The 26455-nt window shown below is 41.0% G+C and overlaps 3 protein-coding genes and 1 long non-coding RNA gene across 7 annotated transcripts in view; 2 read left to right on the top strand and 2 right to left on the bottom strand.

The window, feature by feature from the left end:
- Nucleotides 1–65: 65 nt before the first annotated feature.
- LOC130165499 (nuclear receptor subfamily 4 group A member 2-like) lies at nucleotides 66–4797 on the top strand. Of its 2 annotated transcripts, XM_056370821.1 has the most exons (8): nucleotides 66–239; nucleotides 349–404; nucleotides 777–1633; nucleotides 2695–2824; nucleotides 2962–3119; nucleotides 3237–3436; nucleotides 3873–4051; nucleotides 4223–4797. In XM_056370821.1, exons 3-8 carry the CDS (start codon nucleotides 782–784, stop codon nucleotides 4480–4482), a joined length of 1779 nt encoding a protein of 592 aa, XP_056226796.1. In that variant the 5' UTR covers nucleotides 66–239; nucleotides 349–404; nucleotides 777–781; the 3' UTR covers nucleotides 4483–4797. The 2 variants fall into 2 exon arrangements, with proteins under 2 accessions (XP_056226796.1, XP_056226797.1); XM_056370822.1 differs by lacking the exon at nucleotides 349–404.
- Nucleotides 4798–8392: 3595 nt separating this feature from the next.
- On the bottom strand, nucleotides 8393–12855 carry LOC130165520 (uncharacterized). The gene is made up of 5 exons (XR_008826818.1): nucleotides 12765–12855; nucleotides 11907–11951; nucleotides 10343–10431; nucleotides 9970–10044; nucleotides 8393–9744 (listed from the first exon to the last, which is right to left on the bottom strand). It is a non-coding gene; the product is annotated as an uncharacterized LOC130165520 (long non-coding RNA).
- A 1218-nt stretch (nucleotides 12856–14073) lies between these two features.
- LOC130165512 (tubulin alpha-1C chain-like) lies at nucleotides 14074–20141 on the top strand. The gene is made up of 4 exons (XM_056370845.1): nucleotides 14074–14233; nucleotides 17381–17603; nucleotides 18318–18466; nucleotides 18862–20141. The coding sequence occupies exons 1-4, from the start codon at nucleotides 14231–14233 to the stop codon at nucleotides 19834–19836; spliced, it is 1350 nt and encodes a 449-aa protein (XP_056226820.1). The 5' UTR covers nucleotides 14074–14230; the 3' UTR covers nucleotides 19837–20141.
- A 3003-nt stretch (nucleotides 20142–23144) lies between these two features.
- The window catches only part of LOC130165511 (inactive dipeptidyl peptidase 10-like), a 55671-nt gene continuing 52360 nt past the window's right edge, over nucleotides 23145–26455 (bottom strand). For all 3 annotated transcript variants that reach the window (XM_056370842.1, XM_056370841.1, XM_056370843.1), the window contains one exon: nucleotides 23145–25702. In XM_056370842.1, the coding sequence (XP_056226817.1) occupies nucleotides 25571–25702 (132 nt within the window). In that variant the 3' untranslated portion in view covers nucleotides 23145–25570. The remainder of the gene's footprint in view (nucleotides 25703–26455) is intronic.

The raw sequence follows: 26455 nt of genomic DNA, 5'->3' as shown, positions 1-26455 counted from the left end.
GTGGCTTGTGCGTAATAGGGTTTGGCACAGGGTGCGCACCACGTAAACAAAAGCACATTGTCGGTGTCACTGGCAGTCAGTCTGCGAGCCAAGAGTGGGAGAGTGGTCATTTCCTTTGCTCTCCAGACAGCGAGTGGACTTTTGTGGTCGCAGCTAAAGCTTTGAGAGATCCACAAGCAACACTGCAGCAGAGATGGGATTATTTATCACTCTTCTTCTGCACTGGATGGAGCTTTGAGGTATTTCATATTTGACTTTTTCTCTACTAATTTATGGAGAACTGGAGAGCTTCATGTCAATGGAAACTTGTAAGTGATGCTCTGATTTTTGTTTGTTTTTTCATACTAGAAAAATTCTAGCGGGAAATAACATCCTCTGAAAAATAAGACAACTTAAGCCTTAAGGTAATAATCCATTCAATTCAGGTCTTTATGCATCCCGGTTTCATGCTGCAAAATAAGTCGTTTAAGACAATTCAACATGGTCATGTCTTTGTCTCAACAAGTGCCTAACAGGCTGCACAACTTGTTTTAAATCGACTTTTAATAATAATTTCTTGGTAAAATGATAAAGAAAACATTTTTAAAACAGTTTAATAGAAACCTCTTCATCTCATTATATTTTTTAATTAGTTTAATAGTTTTTAATATTTAAATTTTTGTTTAAGTAAAATAAGTAAAATAAAGCAATGCATTTCACCAATCTATCAACTTGCAAGATATTCCTTTGCACGCTTTGTCTCCGTCATACTGAGTGCATTATGTCCATGTTCGCAGCGACCATGCCGTGCGTCCAGACCCAGTGCGGATCCTCTCCACAAGGAGCCAGCCCGGCTTCCCAGAGCGGCGGCGGAGAGCGCAGCTGCGACTTTCTCACCCCGGAGTTTGTCAAGTTCAGCATGGACCTTACTAACAGTGAAATCTCTGCTGCAACGTCAGGCCCTACTTTTGGCCCTCTGCCGGACTCTTACAGCTCCGGGTACGACGTGAAGCCCCCGTGCATCTTCCAGATGTCAGTTCAGGGGGAGCTTCCGTGCGTCAAGGTGGAGGATGCGCACGGGTGTCCGCGGTATCAGCCGAATCAACATCCCTCACACCAATCCGACGAGCTGCTCGCCTCCCCGGGATCCGTTTATTATTACCGCCCTCCCTCACCGCACACCCCTATCGCTTCCAGCTTCCAAACGCCGCCGGGACACATCTGGGATGACTCCGGCTCTCTGTACAGTTTCCGACAAGACTATTTGGCGGCGGCGCACAGGAAAAGCGCACTATCCAGATTTTCTCTGTTTTCTCTCAAACACGCGCAGCACAGCGGTCAGAGCTTGTCCACCTGCCAGATGAAATTTGACCGATCTCTCCACGTGTCCATGCACCTGGACGCAGCCGGAGCGCACCAGCCGCTGGACACTCCCGGGGTTTTGGGCTCCGCCGGGCTGGGAAAGCAGCCCGGTGTGGGATTTCCTCACCCGCTCCAGCTCGCCCACAGTCACCACTTTATGGACTACCAGACCTCTTCTGGCCCCAGCCGAGGACCAATGAGCACGGAGGGGCTGTGCGCGGTGTGCGGGGATAACGCAGCCTGCCAGCACTACGGAGTGCGCACCTGCGAGGGCTGCAAGGGTTTCTTCAAGGTTTGCTCTCAGCGCGTGAAAAACGGGGGAGTTTGCAGGCAGCTGATGGACATGATGCAGGCGCTTAAAAGTTTAAAGGGAGTTGTAAGGCAGGAAATTTCTGTCAAAATGAATGTATCTGACCCCGCTTTCATGAAAAGTAAAATTTGAAAATGTCATCTTTTCTAACATATTCACATTTTCCACATGGCCACATCGTCCCCTAATGAAACCCTCATTTTGAGTAATAGGTTATAATGTAAAAATCCCACTGGGACTCCTGACTGGCCTCATAAATTGGACATTATACTTCAGATGCACGTTTTGATCCCTTGACACGTACGTTTTTAGGGCCAACTGTCCTGTATGAAAATGGTCACCAACGTGCCATGAATAAAAACCTCCCCCTTCTTCTCTCTGAGGGAGATTCCCGGGGGCGATTCTCCAAATTATGAATGACCACGATCCTGTGTTTACCCAGACTGCCCTGTCGGCCTGCTGAATGCCTTATACTGCCTCAGATGGCCCACAGGAGCAAGAGTGCTGCTGTTCATTTTCAAAGGACCCTTTGCTGGCTATGCATGTGGAGCAATTTTTAAAGAATCACTCAAATAGGTTTATTTGTGACATTATTGTTGCACAAATGGGAAAGTTACTGTTCTTTATGGTTCCTCTTGTTGTTTTCTTTAATATGGACCATTGAAGAACTAAACCCCAAAAAGGTTCCCCCGTTCAAATAGATGAGATAATAACTGACATGCTTCTAGAAAATCTAATTTTTTGCCATTTAGAGAACTCTTTTCAGAATAGCTCTACACCAGGATATTGGTTCCACAGAGACCAATATTGTGATGTACTGGCTTTTGAACTGGTACCACAGAACATGTGCAGAGAAGGTTCTTTGTTGTGGATGACTGGATTGAGGTTCAAAGCTGAATTTAAGCCTGTCATTTAATTTCAAATTAAATATTATCTATAGTCTCAGCTGAGTGAACATCTATTAAAATTAAAGTGCATTTATTGTATTTTTTTTTTACTTTGTAAACTGAACAATATCTCCATTTCTTCTTGTCTTCACGCAGCGCACAGTGCAAAAAAATGCCAAATACGTGTGTTTGGCTGCCAAAAGCTGCCCGGTGGACAAACGCAGGAGGAACCGATGCCAATATTGCCGCTTCCAGAAGTGCCTTGCAGTGGGAATGGTTAAAGAAGGTAAACAGATACACCTTGAAACCACCTTTCATATGTGACATTGGGGGTGAAATTGTCTTCATTTACACCTGAAAAAAAAAAAAAAAAGTCGAAACAGAAGCTTAAAAGTATTTCCTGTTTGTCCACATGCTCCACAGTGGTGAGGACAGACGGTCTGAAAGGTCGAAGAGGTCGTCTGCCGTCCAAACCTAAAGCTCTTTCAGACTCGTCTTCACCTGTCAGCACCCTCCTGAGCGCCCTCATCAGGGCGCATGTGGAGTCAAACCCCTCACCCTCTCGCCTTGACTACTCCAAGGTAATCAGAGCTTACAAGAATTACTCCATTAGCCTAACACACAATGAGCACAAAATACAGCAGTAATGGTATTATCTCTGATCCCTACCTGATGCCACTGGTGACCTTTCATTGCAGTTCAAGGAGAGTCCTGGAAGTCCGCTGGGAGACGATGCACAGCACGTCCGGCAGTTTTATGACCTCCTGACCCGATCAATGGAGGTGATTCGAGGGTGGGCGCAGAAGATCCCAGGCTTTACCTCCCTAACCAAACACGACCAGGACCTCCTCTTCTATTCAGCTTTCCTGGAGCTCTTTGTTTTACGACTCTCATACAGGTAAAGAACAAAACTTTCGTCACACACTGAGGTACTGACTTCTGTAATTTCCTCTTTCTCAACAAAAACTGGACAGAGCACCTAAGTTAGCAATCAGTCCACTGCAGGTAAATATGTTTGTTGAATGGATCTGCCAATAAAAACAACAAAACCCAGGAATGGATTTAATTTTCCTTCAGGTTTGGCACTAATGACAGGTGGGTTAGAAACTCCAGAAGTACATGGGAATTTATTGAGGGCAAGCTTTATGTCATAGGCCCTAAAATATGACACTACGCTCTTGTTTTGAAATACAGATGAATTTCTGTGTCTGATAATGGATGCATGCAGAACCTTCTCTGCACCAATGTCGTGCATAAAAGTGTAAACGGGCAGTTTATATCCACTTCTGCCTCTCAGCTTTTCACTTTCAGCACAATCTGTCATAATGTTTCAGATCCAGCCCAGAGGACGGGAAGCTGATCTTCTGCGACGGGTCGGTGTGGCACCGGCTCCAGTGCCTGAGGGGTTTTGGGGAGTGGATTGACAGCATTGTTGAATTCTCTGGCAATCTACAGAGGATGAACCTGGACGTCTCCACCTTTTCCTGCATATGCACCCTCGCCCTGGTCACCGGTGAGACGCTCAGAAACACTTTGTTTATGCTCACACCTAACTAACTCATTTAAAGAGTAGCCCAGATTTACACATCTGTAGTTTTATGTTAGAAGGACACATTCGTTCTGAATTATTTTCCCATTATAAACCAACTAATGTGTTTTTGAAACGTGACTTACGGACCTGCAGAGAGGCACGGACTGAAGGAGCCGAAGAAAGTGGAGGAGCTGCAGAACAACATCGTCAAGTGCTTGAAGGACGGCGGGATGTGCGCCGACGGAAGCTCAAGCTGCTGGTCCAACCACCTGTCCAGACTTTTGGAGAAGCTGCCTGAACTTCGCACTCTGTGCATCCAGGGCCTGCAGAGGATTTTCTATTTGAAGCTGGAGGACCTGGTGCCACCGCCCGCAATAATAGATAAGTTATTCCTCGACACGTTGCCATTTTAGAGACATAAGAGAATACACACGGGGACTTTTCTTCTGTGTTTTTCTCAGCGATGGCACTGGTACACTTCTGCTTTCATCCCAGCAGTCATTCCTGACAGTCTGAGCTCTGTGCACTGCAAAAAGAACATTTCAAAAACTAATACTGAGCAATTAAATCACATTTTCCTATCTAAATGATTTGTGCGTTCCATCATGTTTAGGTTCTTTATAACCTATACTAGTCATATAGTGACTATCATATTCAGTAGACTCTATCATGGTCTTGTGTTCTCAGTAAAATGTCATTGTCCATGTTTTAATAAATAAATGAAGCTACTGCTGCTGAGCTTTGATTTATTGAAGGTTTGATGTGCTGCAGAGCCGAAGAGTTTTTTTTTTTTGTTGTTTAATTTTGATTTTTGAGGAAGACAATAATTTGAAAATCATGTTATTCCTTATAAACACCTATCAAAACTCAAGTGTTTCAAAGTTTTATTTAGCTAATATTTATTTCTGGACATAAAATGCCGATTTCAAGACTTTATTTTAGAGTAAAATTCAATATTGGTACCGTTTCATGGAGGCTGGAGACTAAACAGACTTTTTAAAATGACACCTCTGTTGCGGTTATGTGTTAAACAAATGGTTTAATTAAGTTTTGAGGGCTGTGTTTTTTTCCCCCTGAAAGAGTGTTGGAGAGTTCATAGCTTTTACAGGTTTTCTGTAAAGACTCATTCAGTCTGCTCAGGTCATGTATTGTCACATAAATGTTTATTTTTATTTAAGATTCCTAACTCAGTGCAAGGACTAACTAAACCCTCTGTTCAACACTTTGCTATGACAAGAACGCCCACATTCAGTAATTATAGACATTAATAACTGAAATTTAATCAGGAAACTACCACAAAGGGAGATCATCAAAATAACAGATATTCAGAAACAACAATATACATTTATACAAATTATATTGGGAATTAGAAGTAACTGCCTACTTTTGTTTCAAATGCTGCAGCAAATTTTCTTGACAGATTTTGTCTAAAATTCACATGGGCAAAATTGAACATGATGCAGATTATGACTAATAATTTAACAAGTGTAAGTGGTCGGACTACTGTAAGAGATTACATTCATATTCAAAGTACTGGGTTAAAAAATGAACCCAGCACTTTTTAGTGTGTTGTATCTAATCTAGACCGATGTGCTGGAAATCATAGATTTTTTTTTTGTCATTTTTAATATTAAATGACATATAAAAAAAGGAAAGTTGGGAGAGTAAAAAGCAAACTCTGCCACCATCTATATATTTGCATGTGTGCATGATCCTGATCATGTAAAGGTCAAAGGTCACAGTGGTCCTCAGTATTTTTCAGAGGAAGTATTTTTTCAGGAAAGCAAAACAGCTGAAGATTTCATACATTATTTTTTCTAGAAAAAAGGGGAGAATGTGTGTGTGTGTGTGTGTGTGTGTGTGTGTGTGTGTTTGTGTGTGTGTGTGTGTGTGTGTGCGTGCGTGCGTGTGTGTGTGTGTGTGTGTGTGTGTGTGTGTGTGTGCGTGCGTGCGTGTGTGCGTGCATGTGTGCATTTGTGTGTGTGTTTCATGACCGTTGGCTACCTGACATTTCTGCAGCCCTTTGGTCAGATCTGGCATTAAAGAGGCCGGTTTCTGCTGCTGTTGGCAAAGATAAAGGCCATGAATGCAGCACCTGCACCGGGAAAAGTCAAACAGGGGACTGAAATATTGCTGCTGAATAAAACCTATGATAACCTATTATGACAACAGCCTGACATGAGTCAAATATATTTAAATCATGGGGAAATTTAAATCATTAGAAATCATCCCAGCTTGTGTTGTTTGATTTGTTCACAGCGTCAGTTTCATCTGCCACAATGTGACATGTTTTCTCTTCTGTCAGGTAAAAAGAATTGATTTATGTTGTTTTTTAAAAAAAAAAAAATAAAAGTCTCATATATAAAAATAGCATGATGTTCCCAAGGAGGTTTTAATAGGCCTGCAGATCAATAGTGGAGGCTGTTCAATGCTTCAGCATGGCAGGCTGAGATAGAAACGAATCGATGACAATATCGGAGAAGCATCCAATTTATCCTGATGTTGAGGGTGATTGACAGGTGGAGAGAGAGAGAGTACAATACAATAACAGACATTTCACAGCAGAACTACAGCGCTAGCTCCTATAGCAGTTTTATAGGCCTGGATATTAAAATACTCCCGTCAGTGCTGCATGATCACTACTGATACTAGACTGTAACTCCATAGGAACATTATAGAAATATTAGCCTATAGGAATTCTAGTGATAGACAAATGGTCACACATTCACACACACAGAAGTTGCCATTACTCTGTCAGTGAGTCTTTTCAGGATGTAAGCCAGACACGCATCTTAGCTGCTTCAGCTTTTCCAGCCAGCAATCCCACCGCAATTTCTCCAGAAATTGCACTGTCTAATTCAAAATCATTTTCTCTTATAAAATAGTTTCATTTGAACAGACAAATTATATTCAAATAACTTTAAGAACAGGACAAAAATATCCAGTAAGAAAAAGAAATTAGGGGCAGTTAGAAAGGACGTGCCAGTTTAATCATCTGTACATTGGCACACTTCAACTATTAAAGTACAGGCAGGCCCTGCAGTTTGCACTTCACTTTAAGTTCCCCTATTTAGCATTTATGAGCAGTACATAAGCATTAAATAAATGGTTTATTACACATTGTGATATAGTTGTAAACTGATTAAAAAAGTGGACTGAAACCAGAAGAGTGGAGGCTGTTATAGTAGAAGATTAAATCAAATAACATACAATCGCACATTAGTGAGATGTTTGTGTAAAGTGCTCTTTAAATTGAGTACAGAAATGATCAGAGGCACCAACAGGAAATCCTTATAATATATATTAAAGATAAAGATGGTGAAAATTTCGGGGAGAGATGGGTCAGCGCAAACAGACAACTCAACTTGCACCACAAACAGGTTGTTTTTTGGGGAGGGGGCTCCTGAAGCGTCTTGGCCCTCAGGCTGCCGGTTGTGGCCGACGCACAGGAGCATCAAGTATTTTATCAGGAGAGCACAATTTTTCTGAGGCTCTGACTGCCGACTTTGATCTCTGCATCCATCCAGCTTCAATACAGCTTAACCCTTATCACTGCCAGCCCAGAGACCGCGAGCATCAAGATGGATTTATGGGCAGGGACCCCCGGTTACTTTCAACATGTAATCCATTACAGATTATTGCAGATTACTGATCAGATGCTGCAATAGCTGTTGTAATTATAAGTAAATTTGTTGGCAGAGATATGTAACATAAGATTGATCCACTGATGGGAATATGGGCTAAATCAAATAATATTGCTTTATGGCAATGTCTGATTTTTATATGATTCATCGATGTGATAGAACATCTTGATTTGGCACATATTTAATTTGCCAAATTTGCAGAGAGCAGACAATATCTTATAGTTATTTTATTCATATATTCTTAATTGAACTGAACTGACTCTCCTGAAAGTTCCTGCTTAAGAGATTTAAACCCATGTATTCAGAAAAATCACTTTTAATTAAGCCGAGATTCTCATCAAAGCCATGGATGGATCACTGAACGAGCACAGACCCAGTGCCTTGAGAGGTCAGAGGGTCCCTGGGCCAGAGCCTCTGTGTGAAATGACGCAGAGCTCAGTTAAAACAGACAAAATCACCACAAAGAAAAGCGACAAAACGACAACAAAAAAGAGGCAAATTACAATTGCAAATATGCAAAACAACCACAAAAAGAAGCAACGTACCCCCAAAAGATGCCTCAAAAAGAACGAAAAGAGATGTAAAATAACCACTAAAATACACAAGCGACCAAAATCAGACATAAAACGACCAAAAATGCATTTTGTGGCACTTTCAGTCTAGGGGTCCTGTAAAGGTGGAGTGGGGGGCCTTTTACCTGCCGGTCCCAAGGGGCCTATTACCTTATAATCTGTTCATTGACCACAACTACAGACAATAAAAGATCACACCTGTTATTTATTTCTGGTTTTACAAATTCAAATGTGTGTACAGAACTTTATCGCTCACTACAGCTCCCTCACTTTAAAATGACAGGTGCACAAAGTATTGTACAACCAGACACATCTCAATAAACTGTGTGGGCTCTTTAAAGTCACACTACGTCTCTAACAGAAACACAGCCAACCAGCGCTGCACCAACATGGCTGTTCACTCAGCTGACGTTTTGTGTAAGAGCTTCATTTGTTCAGGAAATTAATGAAAACAGATTAGTGTTTTGTCATGATGAAGAGTCCACTCAAAACACTTGCTCTAAATCTTCTTGTCATCAAAACAACAGATAATAATTGGAAGGGATTAGAGTTAGTTGTTTCTCGGGGTAAATCCTTCAGGGAGTCTGAATCTCTCTCGACAAGAAATGAAATTAGCATTCTCTGCTAACAGGACAAACAGTTGTCTAAACACTTGAATCAGTGGATTGGATTATTTCAGCCCAGAGACAAAGGACAGAATACACACAGAGGATCCCAGGAGGTACAGCAAGCACCTGAAACATCCCACAGTTCGGAGCTAATTTATTAACAGGAATCTGGTGGAAGGGAGGGCAGATTTAATCTAGTTTAGCATAAAGTTTTTTTTCCACATGTACGCTCAATCAGCTGACTTAACCAAGAGTCTTGTTCAGATTTAGGGTTAAATTATGTGTATTATTCCAGAGGAGAAGAGTTATGCTCTTACTACATCTACTCTCTCTTTTCACATCACAATCAGGTCCAAACATCTTTCTTTTTCCTGTTTCCTGAACAGTAATGTGGATCAATCATACCAATACTGAACATACTAAGAGATATAGATTGTGAGCATGTGTGTGCATATATGTGTGTGTGTATGTGTATGCATGCTGTGTTCAACTCTGTGTGGTTTTCAGACAGATCAAACATTAGTTTCTTGGCTTCTAGACTAATTTGGTTTATTGCAAAGGGGGCATCACAGGTCAATGTGTGTGTGTATGTGTGTGTGTGTGTGTGCGGTGGAGTGACTAATTTCTTCATCTGTATGTACAACACAAAACTCCTGCAACAACGTCCAGAGAAACCTGTGACCTGCATTATCGAGGACTCCCCCTTTCTTCTGACAGACACACATCACGGCGTTGCTTCTGCTCACAACTTCATATTTTCTTGAGCTTCAGTCTCCGTTTCTCTTCAGGTAAAATTGGTAACGCGCATTTCTCTACACTGAACTCACTTCTCCCAAAACACACAACATTGTCTGCCAACAAAGAAACCATGTCATTCATTACAAACTGAGAAAAACAACAACACTAACAACAGCTATCATTACAATAAGAATCACCAATGTGCAACCTTGCAGTTGTATAGGTCACAAACGCTGCAATATCCTTTCTGCAACACAAACTAGAGCTAAAGATATAAAAATACAACAGTGCTAGTCGATCCTGCAATTGGCTTCAGGTTCACCACAGCTTTTGCATACCTGATCCATCCTCTGCAGGTGTGTCCAGATGTCTGATTGTAAACTTTCTACCTCCAAGAACAAATGAATTCCCACCTGTGTGTGTACATGTTGCAGAACATAAAAGATGTCAGTTCAATTTTGTGTTAGGTTAGGTTTGAACAGTTTTTTTTATAATTGTATGTAAACATGTATGTATGTATGTATGTATGTATGTATGTAAAAATATAATGAAGTTTGATGGCGAGTTTAAGTGAGACAAGTTTATGAAAGCCAGTTTAGTCCAGACTGACTGCTGTTTTGAAAAAGTGAACTCAGTATTGAGAAACCAGATGTAGAAAAAAAATGTAAATGTGTTATGGCAACTACCATGGAAGGGAAGTGGGAGTCTTACTTGAGGCAACTTTTAGTCTCCATCTGACATCAGCTCCTTGGGTTTTTTCCATCCCAGTATCCATGCACAGTACCAGCAGGAAACACCAGCTGCAATCAGAACACAGCATTCATTAAGAGTATAGACTACACCTGTGATTTTCATATTACAAATGACAACCTATGAACCCTGCTACTTCCAATGCCCACAGCCCCTCCCTGAAGCCAAACACATATTGGAAATGAGTTCACTTCTGCTGCTTTAACATTTTTACATCACAGACTAATGCAGATATTTCAAAAGTTACAGACATGTCTAAATGTTACAATGTGGAGCAACGCTAAAACTGCGAGAGATTCATGTTTTATGTGCACAACAATACAGACAAAACCATCCACAAGAACAAATTAGCAAGTTCCTGAGAGACTTGCGTAAAAAGTGCAAGAGCTACACATGATATGATAAATATTATATGATAAAATGATAAAAATCTATTAAAAAAAAACACTACTCTGTGAAGCAATATGCTGTATATTCAGATGTCTTTTAAACAACCGTTCTGTGGAAGATTGTTTGAAGGTGGAAGGTACCAATCATCCTGGCTGCAGAGTTCCTATAGGATTTTTCTCTATGAATATTCATGTTGATACATGAGCGTTACACCAGTGATTTCATTTACTATGCACTTTCAGTGTTGACACTTGATTGGCTGAATTTAAACAATATGCTGCATAATGTTGCGTCCATAAATTAGAGATAAATATTCCACTACTACGCTCCACTTTTTGAATGGAAGTCTGTCTCACACATGAATACAGTTAGAACATACTGTACAAGACAAACATTTGTATATATATTTCCAGGCAAGAAAAGCTGCGAAACAGTCAGGAGAAGTGAAGGAAAGAAATAGTTTACAGTCTCACCACTGAGGAAGGCGTAAAAGAAAAGTAATCTGTGGACCTCCGAGGGGAGGAGGACGAAACACAACACTTGAAAAAGATCTCTATTATCCGTCTATCGCAAAACTATCTCTCCTTTCCAAAAAAAGATGCTTAGGGGAGTGTTTGAAGAGGAATGAGCAGTTCAGGGGATGAAGCTATAGGCTCCCGTGGACTCAAGGGTTTGTTTGAGGATTATGAAGGCGGTTTACATTCAGAGTTGAGGGCCTGGTGCGATGAGCTCAGGCATCTGAAGGCTTCTGGATCAGGTCTGCATTCCCGTAAAGAGTGATGGACAGGTAAAGTTCACAAACAGTGTGGCACGAGTGGACAGTATATGGGAAAACATTTGTGAGGTGAAAATGGAATTTGAGGACTTTTCTTCCCTTGTGCCCAGTGAAATGACACCTTACATACTGGATGTAACTCACCACATTACAATTTTATGTTCAATGGTACAATAAAGATCCTAATATAAGTTGGTTGTAGGTTGCATACATTTAGCCTCAGTTTTCCAGGATCAGAAGTACATAAGTAGCTAATCTATATAGATATTTTGCTGAAACAACAACAATAAAAGAGGTAAAGAAAAATAACTGAATTGAGATATTTTCATTCCCAGTGTGAAAATAAATCAAAGTACAAACCTTGATAGCAGCTGGATAAGACACCTTGTGCAAGACCTCGATTCACTAAAATCGCAAATCAGAAAATCAGTCAGAAAACATGTCAATCAGATAAATATTTATCAAATCAGTATTGTATGTTGTTCATATTGAAAAGACACATCTATGATCTGAACCATATACATATTCCACTACTACGCTCCACTTTTTGAATGGAAGTCTGTCTGGACCAGTCCCAGCCTGGTCAGATGCGTACATGAACTGATGAAGCCTCTTGGATGAGAGGTGAAACGTCTTCCCAGACAAATAATCAAGTCCAGTTGTTTTTTCGATTTAAAACTCCTTTAGGATACTATGACCTGGACAAATGAGAATATGCACAGGCTGAACCATATACATAGAAAAGAAAAAATGTTTTCTATGTTTTATTTGATGATGAATTTGGTTGAATTAATTAACAAAGGTCTTAAACTAGATTCTGACAATAAATTCAGTCATTATACCTCAATTAATACCAATCTGTATTTAAATATAAATGGACGCAGACTCCGTGACGTCACCCACATTCTTCTGAATAGCAGTTTGCGGGCTGCTCCACCATCACCATTTTAGTAGTGCCCACTCCACTTATCTCCCTGCTAATCCAAAACTGGGCAAAGAGATGGGATGTGTAAGGAGCTAAAACTTGGTTTAATAAGTGTGATAAGCATAGGCTCCCATTCGCATTATCAATACAGCTGAGCGTTTGGGCTAATTAAATTGCTGGCTAATTAGCTAGTTAACGGCTAAGCTGACAAGCCTGTTGCATGTTAGCACAGACTCCAAAAACTGCTAATTAGTGATAACATATGAATAAAATAATAATAGAATTTCACTCACCTCAAAATACACGAGCACAGAAGTTCTGTGTCAATTACCCACACAACAAGCCACATTACTTGCCCGATATTTGCATGAGAAACCCTTTAAAACTAATACCACAAACATGGCCAACAGGTCACTTTAAGTTACTTGATATGACGTAAGGCACGCGGATTGGTCCAAAAGACCTCAAAATGTTAAGTCTGAAGACACAGAAAGTAACGTCTTTACACGTCAATTTGGTGTTAAGACATTTTCTGTCGTCTTTATATGTAGAAATTTGACGTCTGAGGTGGACGTCAAAATAGAGGTTTTGGACACAGAGCAGAAATTACCTCAAATCATTAAACGTGACTGTGACAGCCCCCATCTGTCACTCATTGCGACCATGTGCTCAGTTTTGCATAAATGTAAACAGGTGAGTTATATAAAAATTCAGCCCCTGTAGGGTTGTCAAGAGGGATGAAATTCGTTACAGACCAATGGTTTTTTTTCATACCAGGCTGTAAATATGTTTATTTCTGCTGTAAAGTTTGATATTTTAACATGAGTCTATGGGGAAAGTTTGTTTTTGGAGCCAGCCTCAAGTGGCCATAGGAAGAACTGTCATTTTTGGCATTTCCGTGTCGGCTTAATGATGTAAATTCTCTGATGAAATTTGCAATTCATTAAATCACCATCTGAAAGTGAATTTGGGGATTTAGGTGTGCCTGGGGGTCTGGATTACCCACAATTCAGCCTTGACAATATGACAATAACCAATCCCTGAAATTCAGGAGGATGGGGCCCTCTACCTTTTTAACACAGTGAGTATTGACTGCGTACAGCATAAAAGGTGGAGGTTGAATGTTGGAGACAAAATCAAAATAATAAGGACGCCATCTAGTGGCTGTAACCTACATTACAATTTCAGATAATCTACAAGAATTGAATCATTGCTGTAAGGAAATGTCATAAATTAAACAGTCGAGTTGCATAAAGAGAAACAGAATTTTAACAAACAATAATTCTAGTATTAGCTAAAACAAAAAGAGTTTCTTTTTTTGCTTGACCCTGACAAAAGCATTTGAGAATTAACTTAAAAATACTTCCTCAAGAGTCAAAGCCTAGGCAAACAAAAACACACACACAAAAAATAGTCGCACACATAAAAACATCGTAAAAATACAAATATTATAAATGTATAATAATGTACTTATTTACTTTCAACCACTGGAACTAAACTGTTATGCAGCGGTGATTATCTCATTGGTGCTTTATGCGCGCCTTTTGTTCTGAAAGGCCAAACAGGAAGTCCTCTGTCCTCTTAGAAAAGTTGCAGCCTTAATGGCTCCACCTCCTCTCCCCCGCCCCCTGTAGTAGCTATAAAACTGTGTGTGTCGCACGTTGATGGAACTTCACTCACAGAGATCTCATTATAGGTGCACTGTGAGAACCTACAAGTTTGAAGTTTCCCCTCCAAAAAGGACAATCAAAGCAGCAGAATGGTGAGTGTTAAGTCATTATTACTATTATCAACAAATAATCTGTGGCCTAACTTCTTGGCTGACATTTTGAAAATGGCTGGCATTTTGTCTGGTAGGCCTACTGGTGAAAATTATGAGTCATAGCTCAAATGTGACTCAGAAAACACTTTAAAACTCTTATAATAATCAAAGATTTCCACTTGTATCCAAACATTACTGAGCTTTGTCTTTTGCTTCCACTTTAATGGGCCCTGGCTGTTTCTGAAACATTCTGGCATTGCTACGACACATAAAACAGATCCATGGAAAGGCTTTGTATGTTTAGAATAGGGAGAAACATAAAGTCAGACGGCGGAAATATGCTACCAGGCATGTGGCTCCGGCTCCAGTAAAGGTTAACTGCTTCCACATGGGGACTGGAGGACTGTCTGTCAGGAGGGTGTGCTTGTTTGCCCGGGTGGTTGGGAATGCTGATGTGGCTTCCAGCAGTAGCTTGTGTATTTTACGTTTCTATTTCTGCCACTCACTGCCGTGCTGATAAGCTGCTGCATCACTGCAGACCGGAGGCTGCCACTTTTGGCTCTTTTGAATACATTAACTTTAAAGAAATGCACCTTTCAAGTACAAAAAAAGCAGAATGTACAAGTATCACATTGTTTCTGTTGTTAAACATGAGGTGAGGCGCATGACATAAATCCTTGAGGCCTTGGATCAACATTTTTACGAGCTAAAGAGTCTTAAGTTCATTCTTCATCATGAGTTTAGGACACCGACTTTTCCCTTTTGACTTTGTTCCTTTGTGCAAACAGTGAGTGTGTTGTAATGTGTGCAGTTCATTTGTTAAGCAAATAAAAACAGAAGTAAGTAAAGAAGCAGTTAACTGCAAAAAAAAAAAAAAAAAAAAGACTTCTGGTGGCACTTCCTGCTGAATCATTTATAACATGAAAGCATAGGATGTGTCATTTAGAGTCCGCCTTTTTAAAAGTAGTTAGTGTGGGTTTAGATGGAGATAATCAGCCTCTTTTGTTCTACATTTATTATATTCACATTACATTCTGGTTTTATGGTTTGCATCTGTTCTCAGGTTGGAGAAACATTCTTCCATTTCATTTTTTTATTCAGGAAACCTTGAAAGCCCAAAGTGTTTTTCCGATACATAACAAGTTTTTTACAGCACAATGCTCCTCTGTGTCTGCTCTCACATGCTGCGATCTCAACGTCAAACATGACGTACTTTCAGTCTGGGCAAGATACAGGAAGCAGATAATGACCCCCAGTGTGCCCAGCCCCCACCCCCCACTTCCCCATTTTGCCTGGAAGTGTAACTTTCACAGGCCGTTTGTCTTGTAAACATGAGCCGATGTGGTGTGTTGCAACACCATGAAGCAAGCAGGCCACCACTCCCACTTTTTGTCACATCCTGTCAGCAAATGTCAAAACTATATGACTCAGAAAAACAGCGGGGAAACTTACAGCTCATGCTTCATATCAGCGTAGTAATATTCTGCAGTTGCACGTTGCATTTTGCAGACAGACTGTAAATTAGCTTTAGCATATTACGTCCATGATATAAGCTGCAGTCTGGGAGTCGAAACGGGTTACTGGGTTAGAGCTGCTGGGGTGTGAGTCTGTGGGTCGTATGATTGATGCCTCACTCAAAATAGCTGTCTGCTGAGCTGGCTGCCATCGCCATACTTGGCAACTTCCAAGTCACTGTGACCCCTCCTCTGCCCTCTGTCCTGAGCACAAGGTTTTTTGTTTTTCTTTCTTTTGGGGGGGGGGGGGTGTTCATGGGGTCAAAAGTCAACTAACCCAAAGTCACACTGATAAAAACATCATTCTACAAGACGGTGGATATCTTGAAGTACAGCAGGTCACTCAGCTGTAACAACATCGTATTATGCCTGTTGTAATCCCTGAAAAATGTCTGCGCACTGAAGCTTATTAGATCTTGTCAAAGGACGTGTTCTACTGAGCATTGCTGGAATCTGGTTGTTTGTGTTGCTAAAGACGTCACACTGGAAAAACACAACGGCCGCCCCGGCTTATACATCACAGGAATTCCAAAACAACACAAACGTTTAACCGGGCTCCTGTGTCACCTCCAAAAATGAGGTCATGGTCAGCGACAGATAGGTAACGGGTCTCTCTTCCCTCGAATACGTAAAGATGACAGCGTTGGGTTTACCTAAACGCTTGTCTCAGCAGGCGTGAAGAGTGTCACTAAGAGCAGCACAATGATATTTTGACAGCAGTACTCGACGTGTTTGTGTTCTCATATAACCAGTGACAGCTGGCCTTTTGTTGACACCCACTGCAGCAGCATTAAACACACAGCGGTTATAGATCAGCAGACGTGAATCTGATTCCTGCATTTTTTTTTTTAATTTTTTTTTTTATAACACAAGTTACTAGATTTCTTTCTCCTACTAGTTAGGGTTTGTTTTCTTCTCTCTGTCTTGCACATTTGCACTTCTACCACTTTTTTTTTAAAAAGGCTAGTTAACCAACCAGGACGGACAACGTTGCATCCTCAACTCCCTCAGGCAGAATTGTCCTTCCAAATGAGACTAAACTTGTTTCAGGCCACAGCGTGTCCTCCTTCACGCTCCTCCACCACCCACATCATTTACCATTGACCTAGAAATACCTCAGCAGGGTGTGGGAGCACTTTGGCCCCTACAGACACTCTGACAAGCCTGTGTTAATCACCACCGCTCGCTTATTTAGATCGGCGACTTCTGAATTGATGTGTCACATCCTACTTGGAAGGATGTTTCAACATTTAACAGTTTTCAGCGAAGTTTGCGGAAGAGGTCTTGAACACAAACAAATGAATCTGTAATGCAAATGATGTGAAAGTGGTTGACTCCACCCAGTTTTAACTGTCATTTCCAGCAGGTCAAAACAGGTTTAAAGGCAGATGTGTTGGCATTAGCTCTCCAGTAAATTGGTTTGACCTATTCATGTACTGAAAAGCTGTTGCATGATGAAGTCAGTGATAATTTTGACTTTCAGTGGCTGGAAATGGAAGAAAATAAAGTTGAAATTAATCATAATGTGCAGCCAGATGTTAAATATCTCAAAATAAGATTGGATTTAAAACTTATTAAAGTTAAATTATAAACATTTTAAAATCTAAAAATGTGCCAATTTTTCCCTCCACAGCGTGAGTGTATCTCCATCCACGTTGGGCAGGCCGGTGTCCAGATGGGCAACACCTGCTGGGAGCTGTACTGCCTAGAGCATGGCATCCAGCCCGACGGCCACATGCCCAGTGAGAAGCCGACCGGTGGCTACGACGACTCCTTCACCACCTTCTTCAGCGAGACCGGCACGGGGAAGTACGTCCCCAGGGCCATCTTTGTCGACCTGGAGCCCACAGTTATTGGTGAGGAGGAGAAACGCATAAGGAAGTGAATACACTCCTACCCAGGAGGTGATGTTTAGGAGGAAGGGTCTTCAATTGTTTAAGAGCAACAGGAGCTGTTGTTGTAGAAATGGAATCATTTTTGAGTCAAAGTAACTTGACTTAGGAAAGAAACTTTCAAAGGGCAAGAGAGAAGGAAGCAACAAAGTCCATAAAACTATAATGATTAATCTGGCTGATCATGACCTGTTTGAACCAGCTCTTCTAAGACAGTGGCGCAACGCCATTATATGAATTTATACTTTGATCAAAGGTCATATCAGATTATATAATTGGTATTGTGCATATAACGTTAATGCCATTGGTTGCATCCTGCTCAGTTAAATACTCAATAAATTAGCAATCATTTATGATAATTTGACTCCTACATCCCATTAAACTGAGTTTTTACTTTTTTTTTTTTCTTTTCCTGCACTCTGCACTGTTATTTGTCACGTAAAGTTATGTTTTCTTTAATAAATGTACTTACAAAGTAGTTTGTAGATGTAAAATGATGCATAATTCAGCAGCTGAATGGCCTATTTGTTATGTGTCAGTGAAGAGCCAAAAATCAAGTTTGTGTCAGCGGGCTTTACAATCTGTGCAATCCTTAGAAAAGAAAAAACACTTACAAAAAAAAAGTACATAAATTCCCCTCACTACATATTAACACGCTACCTCTGATCTCTGTTTTAGATGAGGTCCGTACAGGCACATACCGCCAGCTTTTCCACCCTGAGCAGCTCATCTCAGGGAAGGAGGATGCCGCCAACAACTACGCCCGGGGTCACTACACCGTCGGAAAAGAACACATCGACTCTGTTCTCGACCGGATCCGCAAACTGGTAAGACGGGCAGAAAGAGGGAGACTTGGAGCTGAAATTCAAACAATATTGATGTGAGGCTTTAGAGCAATTTCACAACATCCGGAAGATGCCATTAATCATGCTGTCTGAAGTGGAGAAAACCTCGTCAGCTGTTAACTTAGGGAGCAGGGTGATTTGTTGCTTTTGTGAGATGATTTAAAAACCACCATGTCAAGAAAAAGAAAAGAAAATTCTCAAGAAATGTTTATTCTTTAAAAAGGAAATACTATTCTTTCACCAAGAAGTGCAGTTTTTGAACAATCCTTGATATTCTGAATGTTATAAACATTAATTACTAATCAGACCTGAGAGCCACATGTTTGGTTTTTAGTCTGTTTCAAAATTAAACTGTAAATTCTTCCCCTCTCGTCCAGTCGGACCAATGCACAGGGCTCCAAGGTTTCCTGGTCTTCCACTCCTTCGGAGGAGGAACCGGCTCAGGCTTCACCTCTCTGCTGATGGAGCGCCTCTCAGTAGACTTTGGTAAGAAGTCTAAGCTGGAGTTTGCCATCTACCCGGCTCCTCAGGTGTCCACAGCCGTCGTGGAGCCCTACAACTCCATCCTGACCACCCACACCACCCTGGAGCACTCTGACTGCGCCTTCATGGTGGACAACGAGGCCATCTACGACATCTGCCGCAGGAACCTGGACATCGAGCGTCCGTCTTACACCAACCTGAATCGCCTCATCAGCCAGATCGTCTCCTCCATCACCGCCTCCCTGCGCTTTGACGGCGCCTTGAACGTGGACCTGACAGAGTTCCAGACCAACCTGGTGCCCTACCCTCGCATCCACTTCCCTCTGGCCACCTACGCCCCAGTTATCTCAGCAGAGAAAGCCTATCACGAGCAGCTCACTGTGGCTGAGATCACCAACTCCTGCTTCGAGCCAGCCAACCAGATGGTGAAATGTGACCCTCGTCACGGCAAGTACATGGCCTGCTGCCTGCTGTACCGTGGCGATGTGATGCCAAAAGACGTCAACGTGGCGATCGGCAACATCAAGACCAAGCGCTCCATCCAGTTTGTGGACTGGTGTCCCACAGGCTTCAAGGTTGGCATCAACTACCAGCCTCCCACCGTGGTTCCTGGAGGAGACCTGGCCAAGGTGCAGAGGGCCGTGTGCATGCTGAGCAACACCACCGCCATCGCCGAGGCCTGGGCTCGACTCGACCACAAGTTCGACCTGATGTACGCCAAGAGGGCCTTTGTCCACTGGTACGTCGGAGAGGGAATGGAGGAGGGAGAGTTCTCAGAGGCCAGAGAGGACATGGCCGCCCTGGAGAAGGATTACGAAGAGGTCGGCATCGACTCATTCGAAGAAGATGAAGAGGGCGAGGAGTATTAAAACAAATTGCAGAGGGATTGGATTAGAGGAAAGGTAGAGTTCTCTCAGATTGTCAAATGCTTCATCACCTCAAGAAATGATTTTAAAGTCATTGAGTTAAGTCTCCTCTAGAGGCAGTCTGAGTGTAAATGTGCAGTTTTATGACTGGTATGTAGACCATTAAAAAAAAAAAAACACTAATGTTACTGCCAAGCAGCGGTTTGTCCAAGCTCAATCCCATGGTGTTTGGTTTTACTGAAAATGACTCTCCTGTGAGAGAGAATGTACCTTTACCTTCTTTTCTAATTAAAGAGCACCTATTCTTCTCTTGATCAAAAGTTTTCTTGGTCACAACCATACTGACATTATTACTCCTTAAAGTCTTTGATTTACGGTGCACCACTTGAAAATATGAATTAAGATATAGAGCTATTAGTGAAATCTGTTTAGAAAAGGAAAGTTTCTCAGAGGTCAAGCTGGTGTGTCTACAAATAAATAGTCCAAAACCTAAAGATATTTTATTTAAAATGGTATAAACAAAATAGAAAAACAGCAAATCTTCTTTTTGCTTGATAAATGATGTATCAAAATTATTGGATTAATTTAAATAAGATTAATTTTGTCAATAAAATTAATAATAAAACCTACACAAATTCAACTTAAATAATAATACTGAGCTTAAGTGTTTGTTTTTTTTTTTTTTTTTTTTTTCCCCACAATGTGGACAAAATAGAAATTTACTACTTACTTTAAATTAAGCAGATTACCAGAAACAGGACAAAAGGACAAAAAATCTCACAGCTGAGATTTAGTGCTTCTCCCCTGCAACACACTTTGGGTGTACGGCACAGCTTCCACCACAAGATGGCGGCATTATGTTACTTTGAAATTACACTTTCCAGAGTTCCAGTTAAAGCCTGAACAGTGAGATGACACACATATTTTATATCAGTATTTTATTTCTTATTAAGATTTACTGGACAGTATCAGTCAGAAAGTTTCAACAAAACGTCCAGAATCACAGGTTTCTCACCTTGTAGCTCTATAAGATTACAGTAACAGTAAAATAGTTTTGCCTCCTCACTGACAGCTTGCCTCTGACGAACCACAGCATAGTGACGTCTTCCTGTCTGCTCACTGTACCTTTTTAATGGACTGTTTACACTCTCTGGTCTGTCTGGTATTAGATTCAGGAACTGTTCCTACGTGAAACTTGCTTTGTATTTTGGTCCAGGGCTATTTTTATCTCTTTTGGGTTCGGCCCTTTATTTCCAGGGAAAATAAATCTCAATGCTACAGTTCAGACACGGATGTGTTACTGAACAGGCCTAGCAGACAGAGGCCCAGGGGCCCGAGGAGTCACGGGGGCCAGCTTCTGCTTGAAGTGACGCAAAACAACCGTCAAGACACATGAAACGGCGACAAAGAGATGTAGAATGATAACAAAGATTCACCTCACCACACCAAAAACTCACAAATTAATAATAAAAGGACACAGAATGACCATGAGGAGGCGCCAAACAGCTACTATGAGGCAATATGACAAGGACCTGCTGTCTCATCATCTGTCCAGTACAGAGTACAGAATGAATCACCTTATCTTTTATCTTTGTGGAAGGTCCTCTCCTTCAACGTGACACTGAACACATTGAGGCCCATGGTTGGAAGAACGTGCCCGGCCTTTGCAGAGCCCAGACCTCAGCCCCATACCACTGAGTTAAGTTGTTTAAAACTAATGTGGATTTGTCTTTGCGCAGACCCACCAGAGACGGACTTATTTCCCGGTTCAGGTCTTAATTCAAAGTTTCTGAAGTTGCTGGCAGACTTTGTCCTCCCTTCCTCAGTGGATGGGGCCTTCATTTTGGCTCTGTAATTGCTTTGATGTAATTACGGCTCTAGGCAGCGTGGTCAGGGGATTTCTAAAGGTTATGAAGGACAGAGACAAAGATAAATGTTCTTTTCCCATTTATTTCATAAGAACAGCAAGTTTTCCTGTTGTGTTTTGTTCTCAGTGTGGGTGTGTGTGCCGTTTTCAGACCGCTGACATGGCTACACAAACACAGCCACACCTACAGTATGACAAAGGGAAATTAAAAGGTGCTGATATCAGTGCACAGTCACAGCAGGATCAGGACAGACTGCTGATGGATGGATAAAGCACTGCATATGCAAGGCAGGGAGTGAATTGTCTTATAGATTTGTCTTAACAAGGTCAACAGCTTTAAGAGCTTAGTAAAGAAGATGGCGGAGGGTCAGCTGGTTGCCAAGCAGCCCATGAATGAACCAGTGGTCCAGTCTGCAAAGGTCTGAATGTGGACTGTTTGAGCCATTTATCCAGACTTTCCTCAAGTCCACAGATATGCAAGCTGTTCCCTAAATGACTAACCTACAATATATAGTGTTGTGACAGCCTTCACAGTGAGACTGTGGGTTGTAAAAAAAAAAAAAAGATGAAGACATGAAAGGAATATGTGAAATTATATTTTCATTTGAAGTACTAGACCATGTCACAAACTAGCATGAAGAGTGCTGCTTTGTGAGTGTCTGGAGCCTTCACACTCTCCTTCAGTAAAATTAGCTGAAAGAAATCTAAAATGTTATATAAAGATTCTTTATCATCTTTACTACTTGTATTAAAGGTTTTTTTTTTTTAAATTCTCCTTTACTTTATTCAGCTCAAGGTGCCAGGATTTCAGTAACTCAGGACTTCAGTGGAAATTTGACACATTATGTTTTTATGTTCTAATAAAAAAAAAAAAAAGTTTTTTTAAAAAAAGATAAAAGATACCACTTCTTATGCAGCAACAAAGGAAGAAGTGGAAGATACTATGCAAGAGTTCAGTTTTCATGTAGGCAGGCTGAATAAAAGCAAGGTTTGTCATGTCTGTAATATGTGCTGCTGCCAGATTCAACAGCTTTTAGCTTTATTCGTCAGCTGAAAATAATTTTAGGTGGTTTGTAATTATGAAGGCTGCTTTTTTTTTTTTGTACTTACTTTGGGTGGTTTTCCCCAGTGAAAAGTTACCTGGGTGGTGGCAGGTTAATAAGGGGGGGGCGACATCCCTTGCCACCCCCCCTCAAATCGCCTCCTGCCTGACAAGTGGAGAATGATAATGGTGAGAAGAAGAAGTGGCTGTAGCCATGTTTTAAGTTTACTTTCGGTCTTAGTTTAACAAACGCACAACTATCGAATGTAGTTAAAAGAGATCGAACTGTGACAGACACAAAGAAAGTCACTGTGAGTCTCCAGGATGAATATGAAGCTTAGAAACCTTAGAAATAAGATAAAGCTGCTGTTTTTCACTTTCACAAACAAAACAAGACTCAAATATGGCTCCTTCATTTTTCTTTAATATTAAAACAGCCAAAAAATACAACAAGCTTCTCTTTATTAATCCCACGTTCACAACATCCGCCCCGCCGACCCCCTCCCAGAAGAAAATCAAGTTAAACTCACAGTACAAACCCCATTAAAGACAATAGCCATGACTTCACATACTGACACTTTAAATTGGACGCGGATGTTGCGCAGCACAGACAGTGTTGATTTCTTAGCGGATAAACGTTGGATGGGGTTTGCGTCAGCAGCTGCTCGGCCCAAGATGCAAAGAGCTCCATGTTTCATCTTTAAATGAATTATGAGAGTGTAGCTGTATCCAAGGATACCAAAGACGTTGGCATGGCAACCGATTGCTAGCCCAGTGTTAGGGGATTATCACCACAGTTCATACCAACTCTTATAACAGCGGTTTCCCCCGTTTTTAAAAAATGAAACTCCAGACACCGGACACGAGGTCCCCCCCCCCCCCAAGCACAGAGGACATTCATCACTGTGATTAATGGCACCCGACAGTAATCGTCTGAATCTCCCTCGTACCCATAATCACAGTGAAGAGCGCTCTCAGGCTCTGTGTTGCCATAACACTTATGATGCCTTTTAGTGCAATACTTCATGGATAAGACTATAATATGGCAGTGCTTCCAAAATGCATGGTACAGCAAAAAACACGTTTTAAGCGGCTGGAAATGCACAAACTCGACTGCAAAGTGAAGAGCAATTGCACTTGAAGTAATTTACCCAGAACAGTGGTGAGACAAATTTCAATTAATGACATTTTTACATGAGAGATGAGCCCATTACAGCAGAAATGATACATCATAAGTGGTACATCGCCACGTAAACGGCAACAGGCCTGCTGCAGATTATTTTTCTCATTATGGTGTTTGCTTTGTTTGTTTTATCCCCAAACAAAGAACAGCCTGGACTGTGAGTGGCTAGTAGCTATTCATCAATAATCTCATTTAATCCTGCAACTGTGAAGCAACAGGGGGGGTTTAAATAAGAGAACATTAACAACAAAAACATTTCAATCAATAAATTAAATTAAAATCAGTTTATGTGCTTTTCATAATCATAGTAGAATATAACCATACATATTATCATTTACAAATACCTGATACGTTCTGAAGAAAATTGTGCGAAACTGTCTTATTGTGTCTTTCTTGGGAAAATATTAATTGTAAATTTAAATATAGATTCAATCAAACATAACGTGCAGTTTCTGCAGGCTGCCCCAACCCCCTTCAGGATTAAGGTAAGGCAGCCTGTAAGGAGCCTGACAGGCAAGACCCAGGGCAACAAAAGGCTACACCCCTCACGCCCGCTCGTTCAGGTAACAACTGAAGGCAACGCAGATTTTCTCAGGGAAATCTTAGAGACTTCACCGGCATCATGTCCCAAAAATGCCACTTTTTTTTAGAATTAAATAAATACAAAAATAATAAATAAATCACAATAAGGAGATAGTGTCATAAAAAATGTTTCAATAACTACAAATTAGCAGACATGACACTTCTAAGAGGCTGTACAAGTGAATCACTCACGGATGAAGCAATAAAATGACAGTGAAGAGGATACGAAGGCGCCATAAGAGGAACAATTAGCCACAGAAATGTCCTTGATGTCAGAATTTTCGGAGGAACAATGATGCCCGTGCTTTTGAAAACAGTTTCATCGCCACACTGACAGAGCGGATTGGGGCAATTTGCATGAAGACAAAAATTCTCAATACTTAGAGAAAGAGCTTGTAATCGAACAGGCTGCTCTGCTAAAAAAAATTAATTTAATAACAGGCAAACAACCTGTAGTGACAGGCGGTTTCAACCCGTTAATACAACATCTTTCTAAAGCCTGACTGTGTCGTCTGTGGCAGAATACCAAATACAAGGTTGGTTACCATGACACCCGGTTTTAGGGGTCTTTAACAACGAATGTTTCTGGGGTCAAAATCAAAAGTATATTTCATTCAAATCATTGTGTGTCAGAAATTTGTGCTAATTTTATTAAATTAGCAAAAAGTGTCAGTGCATGTTTAGAGACCTCCAAGAAACTGCATCCATTTTTTTTTGTAGAATTTAAGAGTTTAAGAATTTAAGAGATAACCTCTCTAATCAACCTCCGTTAGATTGTTTGCTACCTAGCGCCCCCTACAGGCGGAAACTGCATTATAATACTTGACAACAGAGCTGAGTGTAGGAGCTTTATTCTACTGACGTGATGAGCGATGGAAACTGGTCTGATATGTTGATAAGAAGCTTGTTTTGTCCATCCAACATTGTGCTACAGGTATAAAACACACACACACACACACACACACACACACACACACACACTCAAATCAGTCTACCAGGGGCACAGATGCTCGTCAACACACAAACCTACACACACAGTTGTCGAACGCCATCCAGCAGCCTCTCACTCGTCGTCACGCTGTTGGCTGAGTAACGATGACGCATCGAGCAGACAGCCTCTGAAGTAACCAATCAGGGAATGAGTCAGCTGAATCCGGCTGCGTTTGGACAGAAAGTGTCCCTCGTCTGGATAAATCTGAAAATAATAACAAAAATAAATCAAGAGATGAATAAGTAGAGAAGATACAAGGTCCTTTTTTTTTTCCTACTTGTCAGTGTTTTCATTTCAAACAAACTTTTATCAAATCCATCTCATGGTCCACTTAACTTGCTTCTACTTCATCAGCGTATTGAGTTCACAACAGAGGAAGGTTTCTCTGCAGTGGAAGACCATGTGATGCGTTCAGAAGCACTGGGACGAGCACGAGTGGAGATCTGTTAGTCAAATTCATGTATTTGTATAAGACTCTTTGTGTCTGTCAAAGGAAAGTGTGTAAAAATCTACTTTTTGTTGACGCCGTGACAACCAGCTCTCATTTTCTGTCTGACAGCTGCGTGTTTTTGAGGCTATTCAATGAGGTGTGAAATAAGGTTTTATGAGATCAAGGATGGTAAAATTGATTTTGAATGAAAGGGGAACGTTAACCTTCAGGTAAAGTGAAAACCCATGAAAATCAGGATTTCATTTACGGCCTGTAACAGAATTTGTCAGATATTTGAAACTATATTTTCAGACATGTGGAATCTAAAATGTCTTTATTGCTTTCACTAAGACTTTAAGAAAAAGTTAAAAGTTTCCCCTGATAAAAAAAGTTTTGTTCTAAACATATGGATTCATTTTTAATTTGTGCTTTAGAGCAGAATACTTCAGGCATTGTTTGGCCTCTACAGTACTTTATGAATAATTTAAGACACTCACCAGCATGTCAACCATTACACACTCATGCTG

This window comes from Seriola aureovittata, chromosome 24, assembly GCF_021018895.1.
Source record: "Seriola aureovittata isolate HTS-2021-v1 ecotype China chromosome 24, ASM2101889v1, whole genome shotgun sequence".
In the NCBI taxonomy this organism is placed as follows: Eukaryota; Metazoa; Chordata; class Actinopteri; order Carangiformes; family Carangidae; genus Seriola; species Seriola aureovittata.
This window is presented reverse-complemented; position numbering and strand designations above follow the sequence as displayed.

What these genes read in the sequence shown, in the direction of transcription:
- LOC130165512 (XM_056370845.1), top strand. An exon ending in CCTGGAGCCCACAGTTATTG is followed by an intron (nt 17,604 to 18,317) that starts GTGAGGAGGAGA and finishes TCTCTGTTTTAG; the next exon opens with ATGAGGTCCGTACAGGCACA. An exon ending in TCGACCGGATCCGCAAACTG is followed by an intron (nt 18,467 to 18,861) that starts GTAAGACGGGCA and finishes CCTCTCGTCCAG; the next exon opens with TCGGACCAATGCACAGGGCT.
- LOC130165499 (XM_056370822.1), top strand. Translation starts at nt 782, where the DNA reads ATGCCGTGCGTCCAGACCCAGTGCGGATCCTCTCCACAAGGAGCCAGC. An exon ending in GCTGCAAGGGTTTCTTCAAG is followed by an intron (nt 1,634 to 2,694) that starts GTTTGCTCTCAG and finishes GTCTTCACGCAG; the next exon opens with CGCACAGTGCAAAAAAATGC. An exon ending in CACCCTCGCCCTGGTCACCG is followed by an intron (nt 4,052 to 4,222) that starts GTGAGACGCTCA and finishes ACGGACCTGCAG; the next exon opens with AGAGGCACGGACTGAAGGAG.